This window comes from Felis catus, chromosome B1 (assembly GCF_018350175.1).
Source record: "Felis catus isolate Fca126 chromosome B1, F.catus_Fca126_mat1.0, whole genome shotgun sequence".
Taxonomy (NCBI): domain Eukaryota; kingdom Metazoa; phylum Chordata; class Mammalia; order Carnivora; family Felidae; genus Felis; species Felis catus.
Genome location: NC_058371.1, coordinates 75,349,441 through 75,366,055, shown reverse-complemented (window position 1 = coordinate 75,366,055; position 16,615 = coordinate 75,349,441). Strand labels below are relative to the sequence as shown.

The 16,615-nt window shown below is 43.5% G+C and overlaps 1 protein-coding gene across 1 annotated transcript; it reads right to left on the bottom strand.

The window, feature by feature from the left end:
* Positions 1–784: 784 nt before the first annotated feature.
* Positions 785–15,795, bottom strand: LOC111560144. The gene is made up of 6 exons (XM_045056727.1): positions 15,765–15,795; positions 13,878–14,005; positions 12,972–13,084; positions 12,518–12,665; positions 2,151–2,244; positions 785–1,109 (listed from the first exon to the last, which is right to left on the bottom strand). Exons 1-6 carry the CDS (start codon positions 15,793–15,795, stop codon positions 910–912), a joined length of 714 nt encoding a protein of 237 aa, XP_044912662.1. The 3' UTR covers positions 785–909.
* Positions 15,796–16,615: the final 820 nt, after the last annotated feature.

Here is a 16,615-nt window from a genome sequence, read left to right as displayed (position 1 = left end):
CTTCTTGCCCCATGTACCTTGTCCCCTTCCTCTTCCTCCTCTGCTCATCTCTTCACTTGGCTGACTCTTACCCATCCCCTTAAGACCAACAAAGTTGCCTTCTCTTCCTTCCTCCTCCATAACCATTTTGTATGCGTTCTCACAATACCCTGAGCCTATCCCCACTGTACAGGTTGAATTCTGTGCCCAAAATTGAAAGTTGAAGTCCTAAACCCCAGGTCCTCAGAGGCGATCTTATTTGGAAATAGAGTCGTTGCAGGTGTATTTAGTTAAGATGAGGTTATACTAGAGTAAGGTGGGCCACTAATCCAGTATAACTAGTGTATCCTTATAAAAAGGGGAAATGTGGATATAGACACACACACAGGGGGAGTGCTATGTAGAGATGAAGGCAGAGATTGGGAAGATGCTTCTACAAGCCAAGGGATGCCAAAGATTGCCAGCCTACCATCAGAAACTAAGGGAGAGGCCTGGAACAGATTCTCCTTCACAGACCTCAGCAGGAACCGACCCTGCTGGCACCCTGATCTCACACTTCCAGCCTCCGGAACAGTGAGACAGTAAATTCCCATTGTGTAAGCCACCCAGTTTGTGGTACTTTGTTACCGGGCAAGTCACGACGGCCCTAGGCAACAAATACACCCACCATTGTACTATCATATTGTATTGTCATTGTTTGCCTGTGTCCCTCAGCCCCCAATGAAAACTTTGTGAGGGCAGGAAATGTGTCTTATTCTTCTTTGTATCCCCAGGGCCAAAAACAGTGCTGACAACATAAAAAGACTCAAGTATTTGATAAATGAATTAATGAAAGCGCAACGTTCCAGAAAGGTCAGAATAGCTGAAGACTAAGAAGATTAACTGATTTCTGCACCTCAGCTCCTTACATTTCTGGTTTTTTCCAATGGATTATTGTTGATGTCCATGGCTTTCTGTTCCTCGTGGGTGAGTATGCTGGGGATCCTCCAGTCGACCTTCCTGAGGAATGTTGTGCTCTTTTCTGCCCATTTCGTGCCAATGGCTGCAGGTCCTGCTGTGCGGCCCTCTGTCTGGGTTCCAGCTCTCACTAGGTTCTGGCCACTCTGCTCTGTTCCCTGGTCCCTTCAGGCCTAGAGAAGGTTAGGACATCTCACTGTCGCTAGTCCCACGGGCTTCATTTCTTGTTGTCCCCTTAATTCTGCCCACTCCCCTGGAAATAGTTTCTCCATTCAACTCTGGTGAGCCATCTGTTTCCTGCTGGGACCCAGAGGAATAAATACAGTCAGTAAGCAGGCGGGTAAGGACTAAGATGATAAACATGATGCAAAAATAATTGCTTGGTTTTTTAAAAAAATAATCTTTTTAATCCCATTGCTTAATTCCTTTCCAGTTCTGTTTTCAAAGCATCGCATACCTAGCATTTTTACATAAAGCCTGCTATTTGACCTTACCTGTGCACTTGATTAAATATAGAAACTATGTTTAGTTTAATTTGACATTTTATTGAGTACCTGCAATTTTCTAGGCACAGCGATGGACGTTGGAAATCCAAAATGGAAAAAATCCTGTTTCTGCTCAAGAAGTTCCAGAGATTAGTGAGGGAGGCAGACACTTCATCGACAGAGCATGGGGCCGTGGGAGCCCAAGGAAGGCACTGTGCCTGGCCTTAGGGCAAGTTCCCACATCTGCATTAATACTATGAAATAGCTCCTCCAGGGGCGCCTGGGTGGCGCAGTCGGTTAAGCGTCCGACTTCAGCCAGGTCACGATCTCGCGGTCCGTGAGTTCGAGCCCCACCTCAGGCTCTGGGCTGATGGCTTGGAGCCTGGAGCCTGTTTCGGATTCTGTGTCTCCCTCTCTCTCTGCCCCTCCCCCGTTCATGCTCTGTCTCTCTCTGTCCCAAAAATAAATAAACGTTAAAGAAAAAAAAAATTAAAAAAAAAATGAAATAGCTCCTCCTAATCTAGACATCTTGAGTAATACTGGTCCTTTGACTTCAATTGTTTTTCATAAAATCATATCCAAATTTATTTCATCAGAGAGATGCCTTCTGTAGGCCAAATACACATAGGATGATCATTTAACGTGTTTTGGGGTCAAACTTCTACCTTAAATTTTCTCTTTTCCTAACGTTATAGGTCCCCTGTGTTGGAAAGGACTTTAAATGATCACCTGGACCAGCGATCCCCAATTCTGGATGATCACGAGAGTGGCATTTTAAAAACAGCAGTTCCTGAGCCTCAGAGCCATCTGCTGAATCCAAACCCTAGGGGATGAGAGGGAGATGGGACAGAGGAACACCTGGAGATCAGGAGTTTTTTCTTTTTGAAACCCTTGTAATGATTGTCATGTTCAGTCTGGTTGGGAACCATTGTTTTGGATTAGCTCTTATTTATAACAACTGTAAGTTAGACAAAGGTTCTTCCAAATGTGGCTCCTTGGCTATTTGAGTTTGTGGTACAGGCATAGAAATAAGTACATGTATATCAAAAGGATATGGTTGAGAATCAAAAAAAAAAAAACAAACCTTTTACATTTCTCATCAGTTGACTTTCTACCCTTCAATGGGGAAAAGATTAGCCTTTTTTAAGGAAGGGTGCTGGGACAACTGGACATCTACATACAAAAGAATGAGGTTGGACCCTTACCTCACACCCCATATGAAAGTTAATTCAAATGGGTCAATGAATTAAACATAAGAGCTAATAAAACTCTTAGAGGAAAACATAGGCATAAATTTTTGTGACCTTGGATGAGGCGATGGTTTCTTAGATATGATATCAGATGCTCAAGAAATAAAAGAAAAATAGATACATTGGACTCCTTCACATTAAAAAATGCTTATACATCAAAAGACTATCAAGAGATGAAAACATAACACACAGAATGAGAGAAAATATTTGCAAATCATATATCTATTAAGGAGTTAATACCGAAAACATATTAAGAACCCCTACCACTCAACAACAACAAATATACCAAAACAACCCAATATAGGAAATAGGAATATAGGAAATATTCAGACTAGGCAAATCCACAGAGACCAGAAAGGAATTTAGTGATTGCCAGGGTTGGGGGGAGGGGTAAACAAAGGGTGACCGCTAATAAATACGGTTTTCTCTCTAGAAAGATAAAAATGTTTTAGAATTTGATAGTGGTGACAATTGCACAACTTTGTGAATATACTACAAAATCACTGGATTGTATAGTTTTAAAGGATGAATTTCATGATATGTAAATTAAATCTCACTTTTTAAAAATGTATTAATTTAAAAAACTACCTGGGTATTTGGGGCCCCTGAATCTGCTTTTGAAACAAGTCTTTAGGAGGATTCTTAGGCACACTGAGATTTGAAAACCACAGTACCTCATTTGTATCACTTCATCTTCTGAAAATTTGAAGAATTTAAAATCTGTTAAAGAACAAAACAAAAAGCAAAAACCAGACTACCCAGGGCATAGAAAGTGATCATTTATTGAACAAATATTTAGCTGCTGCCTACTGTGTAGGCATGCTGGGCCCAATGAATTAATCATATAGGAGTTCAGAGTTAGGAGGGGAGTAGACAGGCAAATAGTTGCAGTACAGAAAGACAACTAGGACACTGGCTTCAGTAGAGATTTGTACAGAATAAGGCAAGGTCAGTAAGGAGGCCCAGGGTTGGCCTGGAGTTGCCAAAGGACGAGGCAGTATTTGAGTTTAGGCTCAAGCTCTGGGTACATAGAAAGGTGGAAGGGAGTAAGAAAGAGAGACAGGAAGGCCTTCCAGGCAGAGGAATAGCATGTGCAAAGGCACAGAGATTTGGAAGAATTTGGTATACTAAAGCAACTGTAACAGGTTGAAATAAAATGCCCAGGGGAGAAGAGGCAGGAAAGAAAGCAAAGAGTTAGTTTATTGTACATGGAAGAGACACTGGAAAATTAAAAAAAAAGGAGGATACCAGTCCTAGTTCGGGAGGATCAGTCTGACAGCAGGGTGGGAGATTGGGCCAGAAGAAACAGGGGTGCTGGGAAGCAGGTGGGAGGAAGTCTTTGTCTGAAATGCTGAAGATCCAAAGTAGGGCAGTAGAAGGCAGAGGCGAGAGATGGATTCTATACCTATTTAGAAAGGTATACATATAGACCCTGGGGATAGATGGAATGCATTATAGGATGGTTAGCCGCATCCCTGTCCTCTACTCATTAGATGCTAGGAGCATTTCCCCAGTTGTTAAAGACAAAAATATCTCCATAAATTTCCTGGAAGAAAAAACTGAGGGACAAAATCTGCTCTGGTTGAGAACCCAGATGTCCAGTTAACTAGGCCCAGTTAACTGAATCCTGCAATGGGGTATGGTCGCAATTGTCTCAAGGTGAACTTTTAATGCAAAGTGCTTTTGAGTGCTTAGATGATAGGAAGCTGGGTTAGCTTGAGATCACAAACCTAGCTGTGTGTTCATTTTTGTGCTTGTCTGCTAATAAATGTCTGTCCGTGAGGCAGAATCTAGTCTGAGGCATGCTCTGATTGTGAGGTTGTTGGGGAAGAGACATATAGCCTCTATATTCTAACATTTGAGAGATGCCATTAGCTACCCAATGCAGAGTAATTGTGACCAACCACCCTGACTTTGGTCAGTTTGCAACAGAATTGTCAAAAATGGTTTGCTGTCTTCTGGTTGGATGGGTGACACCATTCCCTGAAATAGAGAACTCCCAAGAGAGTGTAAGTGGCTCAAGGCAAGAAGGAAGATGCAGCAGTGCTAGCTCCGGGACGAAGAACTTCTAGAATGCAAAGAATGGATTTCTTCTGGGTTTCTCAAGTGATGGGCTTATAGGAATTCTTACCCCAAAGTCATGGGCCTGTGATGATCACAGTGTGACCCAACTATGGCTCTGCCCAGCTTTCATGACAGGCAGATTTCCTCAACAAGGAGCTCCATTTTGATGGCCATGGTAGCCAAGTAATAGTCACAGAATGTTTGAGTGGCAAAGGAACTTTGAGAGGCCCCACCTGTCATCGCTCACAATATCTCTGTGCCCCATATGAGCTAGATCTGCAATCTGTCCACATCTGTCTGCTTCTACCACTACCCTGCTCCATGCCACTGTCGTCTTCTATCTGTACTGCTGCAACAGCCCCTAACTAGTGTTCTAGTTTATTCCTTCTTCCCTATTCTCCACATAGCCACCAGAGTGATTATTTCTAAGTACATCATCTCCTGACGAAATAATGGTCTCCCATTGCATTTAGAATAATTCCATAGTCCTTATTCATTTTACAAAGCTCTGCAAAGTCTGCCTCCCAGCCTCATCCAAGCCTTGTTCCTTCATTGAACTGCAGTTACAGTGGCCTCTTTTGGTTTAAGGGCTTTTTGGCCCTTAGATCTTTCCCATCTGAGGCTTTGGACCTTGATGGTCCCTTTTCCAGAAGTGCCTTTCTCCAGATTTTTCTGTGGCTGCCTCCTTCTCGTCCATCAGGCTCAGCCTTGATAATGTGCTCCCAGAGAGCCTTCCTTGTCTAGAGAATCTCATGGTATCCCCACCCTCAGTGTCACATCACTTTCTTACTGCTTTGCTACTACTTTCACTGTAGTAAATTACCTCATGTGTTAATTGATCACTTGCTCCTCCCTCTAAAATGCAAGTTCCTTGAGAGCAAGGGATTGCCTAGATCTTGGTCAGCATTTTATCTCACACGGCCTGACATGTGACAAGTGCTCAACTGATGTTCAACTGATATTTGGTGAATAGATGAGTGAACTTTAGGGTTTGTGCCAGAGTAAATCTATTTGACTTGTTAAGTGCACACTGACGGCCAAGACAATATCTCTCTGTATCCTAGTCTTCACTAGAAGTTGAGAAATTTGTCTTTACTGACTACTATGAAGGCCTACTTGTAGGTGTCTAATCATTTTGGACCCCCCCCCCCCCACCTACTCTCAACCATCCACCTGCCACACAAGAGGGGAGATGTCCTGCTTTAAGACAATTTGTGGGTCTTTCAGACTTCTCAAAATTATTTCTCCTCTTTATCCCTCCCTCCCTTCCTCTCCTTCTCTCTCTCTCTGGCTTGTTCCTGATAAGTCATGTGTTAATTGTATAGCTTAACATTGAATCATTAACTTGTAATTTCAGAAGCCTTGTGATCCAGTTCTAAAGGCTCTGATTGGCTGCACTTGAGCTTTTGGCTTCTTTGTGAAATGATTAATGATCTGTAAACAAACACTTACATAGGGTGGTTAAAATGCCCGCTATTTAGAGGCCCCTTGTGGTGAATCCTTTTTGTAAATGGAAGAACTATCAGCTTTATCTCCTCTGTAAATATGGATTTTCCTATTTTGGAAGCCGTGTTGGCTACACCTGCCCCATTTATATGAATCTAAAATGTGCTGCTTCCTCCTCTCCCTTCTTTTACCTGATTATTCCATCTGGTCATTCAATACACCTTCATCGAGCACCCACTATGTGCACAGAGATTAACAAAACGGCTCCTGTTCTCAATGTTGCACCATCTGACAGGGGAAATGGACAAGATGATGATCACACAACAGTCTGATATGAGGAAAGAGCCTCTAGTTAAGCCCCAGGAGATGAGAGAGTGCCTTCATGATAATCCTTGAACTGTTTGGGAGAAGATGAGTAGCAGGTAGCCAAGCAGATGGAAGTGAGGGGCCAGGTAGGGCAAAGAACCTTCACATTCAAAGGCACAGAGGTATGAGAGAGGAGTTTTTCAGGATAGTTCCAGCTGAGGGTGGGTGTGGAACACTAAAGGGCTGAGGCTGGAGGAATAAGCAGCAGCATGCACCCACATGGGGGAGAGTGCTCTTAAGGTGATGGAGGACCATTAACAGGTGTTACAGGGGACACATAGGAGGCCATGGACAAAGCTACACTGTTAAAAGATAACTTAGGCGGCTCTTGTGGAAAGTGGATGAAAGGAAGGGTAGGATTGGTGGCAGGGACACCTGTCAAAGGACATTGTTTTAGTCCATTTGGGCTACTATAACAGAATACCCAAACAGGATGGTTTACAAATAACAAACATTTATTTCTTACAGGTCTGGAGGCTGGATGTCCAAGACCAAGGTGCCAGCAGATTTAGTGTCTGACAGCTTGCTCCTTCATTGACCACTGCCTTCTCCACGTAACCTCGCATGGATAAAGAGGTGAGTCTATCTATGTCACTAATCCCATTCATATGGGCTCTCCTCTCATGACCTAATCACCCACCAAAGACTACCTCATAATAGAAACACATTGGAATTTGAACATACGCATTTTCTGGTGTGGTGTGGCGGGGTACAAACATTCAGAGCATAGCAGACATCACAGTTATTCAGATAAGAAATAAGGAATCTTTAAGGCAGAGATTTTTACCCTTGGACATTGTAGCACCTGAGGAGGGAAGTCCACACTGGGCTTTGGAAAATCTAGAAACCCTTTTATGAAGAATATGATGTTTCCATGAATGTTTTCCTGAGAAGACCCCTAGGTTTTATCAAATTTACAAAGGGATCCATTACACTGAAAACAAGGCCACAGCAGCAAAGATAGAGAAATCAGATGTGATAGGAAAGAGACTTAGAAAGATACACTAAGATGCATGACAAATGGGATGTGGGTGGAAAGAAGAGGAAGAGGTTGAGGCTAAACATCAAGCTTCTGCGTTAGGCTAGGATTGGGAAAATCGTGTACCTTTTACCTAGAATCCCAGAGAAAACACAGTTTGGGGGCATGAAGTAAGAGAGGAGAAGGAAATAAATTAATCATTTACTCATCAATTATTTATTGAGTTCTTACATTGTCTCAAGTCCTGTTCTAGGTGGTGAGGATTCAGCTAAATAAAGAAACTTATATTCTAGTGAACTGGGTAAACAGACAATAAACACATTCATGTAATATGATGGTAGCTTCTCTGAAGAGAAATAAAGCTGGGTAAGGGCATCAAGAGTGATGAGGATGCTATTTTGATAGATTAGTCAGAGAGGATTCTATGAGCAGCTGGTATTTCAGCAGAAGCTTGAGTGAGATGAGGAAGAGAGTTTCGTGGCTATCTGCTCTGGGGCAATAGCATTTCAGGCAGAAAAAGTAACAGGACAAATGCCCTATGATAAGTGTATCCTTGGTTATTGGACGAACAGCAATGAAGCCAGTTTGACTTGAGCAGAGTAAGTCATGAAAAAAGTCTAAATAATGAGGTAGACAAGGGAGCTAGAAGTTAGACCATTTAGACCCCTGGACTTGAAAGATCATGGCAATAATCATGGATTTTTTTTCTTTCTTTCTTAAAAAAATTTTTTTAATGTTTATTTTTGAAGGAAAGAGAGACAGAGCATGAGTGGGGGGAGAACAGAGAGAGAGAGGAAGACACAGAATCCAAAGCAGGCTCCAGGCTCTGAGCTGTCAGCACAGAGCCCAACGTGGGGCTTGAACTCACAAACTGTGAGATCATGACCAGAGCTGAAGTTGGATGCTTAACCGATTGAGCCACCCAGGCACTCCTCATGGATTTTTTTTCTAAGTGCAATGGAAAACCATTGGAAAATACTAAGTAGGAAGAAATGTCCAACTTCAGTTTGGGACATGTTGAATTTGAAAGGCTCTGTGAGACATCCAGGTGAAGGGATGCGGTAGACATTGGATATGAAGCCACAGAGGGTTGAAGATTTAGAATATTTGTGAGAATCATCATTATACAGATGGAAGTGGAAACCATGGGTGTGGATGGCTTTGCCTTGGAATGTTGTAGAGTGTGCTGAAAGGGGAGGAACTTGAGAACACCAGAAGTTAAGGGGTAGAGAGAGAAGAAAGAATTTATAAAGAAGCTTGAAAAAGAGTGGCAAAAGAGAATGTAAAAAATTTGGGAAGAGGGAGTTCTCAAAGTGATGGGGAGAGATTTTGAAGGTTGATAGTCTCAGATGCTGCAGAGAGAATAAAATAAGGCCCAAAGAGTATGCTTCGCATTCCTCAGTCTATATAACAGTACAGAAGGACTGGAGGTGGAAAAATTATAGTGGGCTGAGGAATAAATAAATAAATAAGCAATGGTGACTCCAGGTAGACATCAACCCAATTGATGGGCCTGGCTCAGATACTTAGTGCCTACATTTTCTTGGCCATGTGCATTGAGCTGATGGCCAAGCTGTAGGCTTGGTTATCAGGAGGACAGAACCAAAATATCTCATGCCAAGTAGTAGACTGGTGGACAAATCAGGAGGTTGTAATCATGGAGTCTGTGTAGATTGCAGAAAATATAAAACCAGGAAGATTCTGATAAAGAAGAGTCAATGAAAGAGTAAGGGTCTAAAGCTCCTGATTAAGCTTGAAATGTAGGTAAAGTGGGTGTAACAGGAAGTCCAAGGGTGGAAGTCCAAGGAGATACTGGAGGTAAAGATTTTTAAAGGTGATGAGGGGAAAAGCTGAGAGTGTGGTTCTAGGAGAATATGGGAAAAGTGCAGCAGAGATGAAGTTCACTGGCCTCAAGGAGAGAAAAAATAGTTCTGCTAATGTAGGCCAGTGACTGTAGGCTAGTAGATTACAGACATGACAATCTACAGAAGATGGTTTGTCTAAACCATTTAGTGAGTCCCAAGAAGCATTTTTTAATGGATTGAAACAGAAGTGAACAAAAAGTATCAGAGTGCATCATTCTTAATAAAATACAAATGTTTCAAGAAATTTTTGATTTAATTGTGTGTGTGTGTGTGTGTGTGTGTGTGTGTGTGTGTATGTGTACTGGGTCAAAATATAAAATTTATTTATTGTTGTGGGTCATGATACAAAAATTAAAGCTGAGATGATACAAGCTCCAAAACACAGTTTTTGCAAGAAGGTGGAAGGGTGTGGAAGAAGAGACAGGAAGCTTCAGCCTGAGCGTCTTGTGGCCTGGGCCAGAGCCACATGGAGTCCAGGAAAATGGGCAGTGATCCAGAGATAGACCTGCCCAAGTTGTGAGTACTTGGTTTGGACATGCCAATAAAGGAAGCCGTTTCTCCAAAGTCTGGAAGCTCTAAGAGGTGAACTCTCCAGAACAAGGTGTGATCATTATAGATGGTATTATTTGGGGATGTAGATTTGAGTCACAATATCCAGGAGTCATAACACTCAAACAATCAATCAAAGGCTCTCGTTTTGAGAAAGACTCAAGTTCTAGCTTAAATTTAGCTCTGTCAAAACACAGCAGAATCTGCTGATGCAGCTCTGTGAATGCTGCTATAGTTTCTTAGGGCCTTCACCTTCAGGGTCTTGTATAAGCAGAGAGGGTGAATGTTGAATTTTGCCTCTGAATGTAAATTTCATTTGACTTTCCCCTTTTAGAGCCCTTATAATCTACCACCCTCTCTTTCATTCTCCTATTTTGTCACTGTGTTGTGTGAAATTTGCCTGTAGTACTATGAATGTGGGGACTAAATACTTGGGTTGGGTTGCAAGAATGAAAACAAGAAAGAATGGGTCTTAGATTTCCCAAACATGGAATCCCTGGTGTTTGCAGGTGCCGTGTAGCAGAAACTGATTGCTATTCTGAAAACCCATTCCCAGTTCCTGCTGAGCAAACAGCCAACAGGCTGAGTTTTCCCAGCCTCCTTTGCAGTTAGGTATGACCATGTGACTAAATTCTAGCCAGTGGAGTGTGGATGCAGAGGTGATAGGTGCCTTCCTGTTTTTCCGTCTGTAGGCTGGATGTTGATGCCAGGGCAGACTTGGTAGCCTCATATTGAAGATTAGCCTGAAGGACCCCTTTCACATCTCTCCTATCCTCACTTTGTTGGACTTTATGCAAATGAGAAAGCAAGATTTTCTTTTGGGGTTTATCTGTTATTGCAGCTACTATTACCTGATCCACTTCACCTGGTTCTGGCACAGACTTAGATGGTCAACCCTGGTGACAAAGGGATATCCATGTTCATTTATAGTTTGCCTTTTGATCTGAAACAAATTGTTGAGTTCATTCGCTGTCTACACAGAGGCTTATCCTAGTGTTTTGAAAATAAGTTTTCTTAGCTCGGTTTTCATTGTGATTTGTGTTTTTATTTTCTCAGGGTCATTGAAAAATCAGTGCTCCCTGCTTTCCTCACCCCCCACTGAAGTCCAGAGCAGATACTTACTCAGCTGATTATTAAATCTTGCCTTAAGAAATTATTTTTGGGGCGCCTGGGTGGCGCAGTCGGTTAAGCGTCCGACTTCAGCCAGGTCACGATCTCGCGGTCCGTGAGTTCAAGCCCCACGTCAGGCTCTGGGCTGATGGCTCAGAGCCTGGAGCCTGTTTCCGATTCTGTGTCTCCCTCTCTCTCTGCTCCTCCCCTGTTCATGCTCTGTCTCTCTCTGTCCCAAAAATAAATAAACGTTGAAAAAAAAAATTAAAAAAAAAAAAAAAAGAAATTATTTTTCCGCACTTTTGGAAGTCTTCAACTTAATTGACAACTGGGACAAATCAAGTGTTAGTGGAAATCTCCAGTGATTGTGAATAATAATGGCAGTTGCCATGCATTGGACAATGCAAGATAGCAGACACTGTGCTAGGCATTTTGCACACATTATCATGAATCTAATAACCCTGCAAGGTGGGTGTTAGTACAACTTTTAGTGATTTTGAGCGGAACCTGAGAACAACTACAGGACTGCCTGTGATTGGTGGGAGCCAAGATCCAAATCAGACATAACTGGCTCTAAAGGCCATTCTTGATGCATTTGCTTTCCAAGTATGTGCTTTCCAGTTGCTCACCTTAAATGTCTGCTCATTCCTTTTTTCTCCTTTCCTTCGAAACTGAGTTTCCTGGCTCTGCTCACTGACTGGTTAACACAGTGTACCCTGAATGCAGCCAGGGACACTTAATTTTAACAGAGGAAATAGAACTCAAGCCATTCAGGGCAGGTTGCTTCGGGGCGGCCTTGATGGGTATTAGGATATACAAATGTTTGCATAGTTCTTCTGGCAAACATGAGCTCGCACTGCTTACTGTTAAAGAGGAACAGCAAAAGCCATCACCTCTCAGGCTCCTCCATGTCTGTCTGGTGACGTAAGAGTGCTGGTGCACTTGAGGGACCCGGAGGGCACGTGCCACGCTACGGATCTTTGCACCTCCATCCTCACCTCGTGCCTTGCAGAGGCCTGAGACCTGACATGTGTTTGTTGAATCAATGTTGAATGAGTTGCCAAGTTTGCATTTGATGATGCTTTCTATTAAAAATGGGGGTGCATGCTGAGTAAGTCAGGGCCAGGTGACCAGGAGGCACCCTCGGGTGGGAGGAAGGAGGGTCTGGCTGGTTGCTTTATGAGATGGTCATTTCAAGGCTTTTACCGGATTGCTGCAAAATGGCTTTGGCCATGTTTCAGGACTGCAGACTTTTGGCTTTCATTTGAGTTCCCCTTCTTCTTCTTCTTTTTTTTTAATATGAAATTTATTGTCAGATTGGTTTCCATACAACACCCAGTGCTCATCCCAACAGGTGCCCTTCTCAATGCCCATCAACTCACCCCCCCCCTCCCTCCCACCCCCCATCAACCCTCCATTTGTTCTCAGTTTTTAAGAGTCTGTTATAGTTTGGCTCTCCCTTCTTACCTCAGGCAAGTTTCTTGACTCTCTGGGAATAAAATTCTGCCTGTGGGTGAGTTGGCGCTGTGAGTCCTTTCCAGTGCTAAGACTCAGCCGCTTGCCAGCTGGCTGTGCATCTAGGGGCACGAGGCTCAGTCCTCTGGAGCTCCTATTCCTTAGAACAGAAATAAGATTGATGCTATTACCTGTACCGCAGGCTTACAGTAGAGGCTAAATCGCCCCTGTAAAGCATTCAGCATAGTGCTTGGAACCCAGGAAGCACGCACGGAATTGGGTTACTGCTAATGCCCGTGTTTACTAAACTGGACTTTTCAACCTGTGCCCTCGGTGAAGCTCTAACTCATCGAGTGAAGGACAAGTTCTTCACTGGCTGCACCGGCGGTTGGCGCAAAATCAAAAGGGCCGTGCTTCGAAGGGCTTGGAGTTTATCTTCAGCATTTAAATATTAAGACTCACAGACCTTGGGCAAGCGACTTGACTTCTCTCTGCCTGAGCTTCCACATGTGGAAGGAAGGAGTGGACGGGAAGGAATCCATGAGTGTCCCCCAGCGTGTCCATGAGTCTCGCTGTTGGCTGGAACACAATTACAGACAGAGGAAAGAATGATTAGTCACCACCTCGGTAAACATAGGAAGGTTATCATCTCGTTTTATTAATAGACTAGGCTACGCACGCCATAAAAATAGGGTAGCTCCACATTTTAAGTTCTTCGAGTTCTAGTTTTTGTTGCATGCGATGAAATGTGCAAAGAGAATTGTGTTATGTATGGACTTTGTACAATGGTCTTCTATCTCACACTGCAAATCAATTACTTATTAACTTTTATGGCCAAGGAAAGAAAAATATATTACTATTCATTTTAGCCTTTTCCTTATCGACTCTAAGAGTATAATACTAGTTCTTTGAGAAAAAAAGCGTTATATTCTTTCTTTCGTTACAAAGGATCTCTACCACATCACAAAAAATTAGAATGGGTGAAAAGCAGGGAAAAGAAGAAGCCTATCGTACTACTCAGCCACTGTTAGCATTTAAACATTCTACTTCCACTTTTCTTCTGCATGTTTTTACACTGAGTATTCCAGTTTTCACTAAACACCATATAATGAGCATTTACCATGTTACAACATAAAGTTCATAATAACTTTTAATTGTAAGATAATATCCCAGGAGGTATGTCGTGGCTTATTCTACTATTTGCCTATTCTTCTCAGAAGGCAATAGAGCCGGAGCAGGGGATTGGGCGCCAGGGCCGGGTTGAGAGGCGGCTTTGACGCTTTCTAGCATTTGTGACCGTGGGCAAGACCCTTAATCTCCCTCCAGGCCTCAGTGCCCTCTGAAAGTGCGGGCTGTGCAGTACCAGTCTCACCGGCTGCTGTGAAGACTGGATGACATCATGTTGGCCCCTCTCCGGTGTCCGGACCGTAGTAGGGTTCGCGGATGTGGGTGGTTGCCGCTGCTTCAGCCCGCACGCCGATCTGGGAGATGATTTGATTTCTGTAAACATCCCCCAAGAAAACACACATCAAATATCAGGCCATGCCACTTCATCTCTCTGGGCCTGGCTTCTCATTTGCAGCGTGAAGTGGTCGGACTATAAAGTGTGACCTCGAAGGCCCCTTCCGCTCCGATCGCTACGCGCTGCTCCGTCATTACTAGAAGCAGCTAGAACTACTGCGGGGAAATGACCTGTGGAAATGTTCAGCCTTGCTCAAGAAGAAAGGACCCTGCAAGGGGCCTGAGGGCTTGTGCACATCAGTTTCTCTTTTTGTTCCGATAAACATTTGACATTTGTTCCGGTGCCTTCCTTCTAAAGGCCTCTTCTAGTTTGGTTTGTGTGCTCTTTAGATCTCCATTTTTCAAGTGGGTTCAACAGCCAGAGTGCTCACCCACGTTTTATTTATCCATTTCACATTTCTAATGTCGCTTCGCTGCTGTCATCATTTTCCTATGTGGTCATTTAAGGAAGATAAATTGGACCACAAATCTCGGTAGAACAGGCGTTGCTCTTAGTCCCCAAGGGACAAAGAAGATTTTTCTCCCCCCACTCTTAACACCACCTGCCCGTACTCTCCCTATGAAATTTCCCAAGAAGAATTTTTAATTAAAAAAAGAAAATTCTGAGGCCAGAGTAGTTGGATGGGCCCTCTCCCTGGTATGTGCACTGTTACCCCGAATACTCAGACTTTTCAGATTCCCAAAACCAAGTGCCGAAAGGAATGGAACTAACCTCACGTTAGCATCGGAGCTGACACTGCAAGGAAACAGATGTCCTTAGCATAGAACCGCCACCTGCCACCTCTGACATCTTGTTCCCAGGCTATTTCAGTGAAGCCAGCCTTCCTGCTTACTCACCCACGGTGCTTCCTGGGTGGGCACATGATTGCATTAGAAAGGAAACATGGGATGGAGAAGACACCTGGCCCACATGGGCGCCCACTGAGTGGCAGAGTACAGCACAAGGTCAAGTATGCAGGCTCTGGATCCAGATGGGTTTGAATCCTTGCACTGTCCGCACACACTATGTGACCTGGGATAGGTTATTTAACCTCTCTGGGCCTCAATTCCCAACATAAGACTAACAGAAGAGTCTCTCATAAGGCGTGAGAGAACCGAAAGAGTTAAGATATGCAAGATATGTGGATTGAGTCGGGCACATGTTCAATAAACAGCAGCTTATAACATGAGGGACCATAGATTCTGTACTGAGTGAATTGGATCATCATTTTAAGGGCCAGTCAGTAATAGTGGAAAGTGGAAAGTGTAGGGGAAAGGGTTTTAGAGGCAGACTTGATTTTGAATCCAATCTTCAGTTTGTACTTAACTTGCAATAAATTGCTGGACTTCTGGTACCCTCAGTGTTTTCATCTGTTAGATGGGAACACTTTATCTATGTTGGAGGCTGACGATGAGGACTAAATGGGAGAACGTACGTTAAGTGCTTAACACAGTGCCTGGCAGGAAATCGTGAGAATGTGAGCTCCTGACATGGCCCAGCAGATGGGAGCCAGATTCCTACCAGGGTTTTTAAAGGCAGGCACTGTGTTTCAGTTGTTCCTGGTGTTGGTTTTGCGGATGAGAGCCTTGTCTTTGGTGTTCCTGGGGTTAGGGTCATCAAAACCACTTTGAAAGTCTCTATTTTTCTGCAGCATCTCCTTTCTGGCAGGGGATGCCTGCCACATACCAGGGCAGTGTATGTGATTCTAGATGGCACTGTGGCTGTCTTGTGCATGGGCTGCTTTGTCCTTCTACAGACCGACCACCAGGAGCTCTTCTGTGCACACCATGTCCCCTTTCTACCTCTTAGATGCAGCCTGGCTTCCCTCCTTCACTGAGAGATAAAATGTGCTCTTATAGCCAACAGGGTCCTGTTTCCTGTCCTCCCCTGGCTCACCTCTGTGGAGGGTTGGGACCTTGGAGCACTCATTCCTTCCTGGGACTATTTCTTCCCACAGCTTCTCTACCTACTGCTGTTTCATTGCCTCCCCTTCTTTCTGCACCTGACCATCTCCCCCACCCCAGCATGCCCTCCCTGCAACCTCATCCCACTCCCACCTTTTCAGGTGAGCCTTCAGGGCACAGCTAAAACCCTATGTTTCTCACAAAGACTTCCAGACCTCTCCAGGCACCAGGGGTTTCTCCTCTGACCTTCCAAAAGACTTAACCTTCATATTACTCAATATGTCTTTGGGAGAATGGATGCTGCATGAGTTTCCTCGTGTGTAGTGCTTCTCTAGTCCTCTGGTTCGCAAGCTCCTTGAGGGCACACAGAGTATCTTCTGTAATAGAAGGGCTCTATCAATATTGGTCTTAGTTGATACATTATGAATAGCTTTCATTTGTTGAGTGAGGTCAGGGCATGTATGTATGTATGTATGTATCTGTATCTATCTATCTATCTATCTATCATCTATCTATCTATCTATCATCTATCTATTAACCTGTCATCTGCTTATCTCTCTATCTTTATCTACTATCTATCTTATTTGGTCATCACAATATCCTCCGAAGTGGCTATGACTATGTTGTTCATTTTACACTTGAAGAAATTGATTCAGAAAGAAAAAAGAACTTGACTAAGTCTAAACAGCTAGAAAGGAAGAGAGC

Excerpts from the sequence above, each read along its gene's own strand:
- LOC111560144 (XM_045056727.1), bottom strand. The coding sequence starts at position 15,795 with ATGGTGTGCACAGAAGAGCTCCTGGTGGTCG. Across the intron at positions 2,245-12,517 it reads AGTCAAGAAACTTGCCTGAG|GGTTTGGATTCAGCAGATGG; the intron begins GTAAGAAGGGAG and ends CTCATCCCCTAG. Across the intron at positions 1,110-2,150 it reads ATTGGGGATCGCTGGTCCAG|GCCTGAAGGGACCAGGGAAC; the intron begins GTGATCATTTAA and ends AACCTTCTCTAG.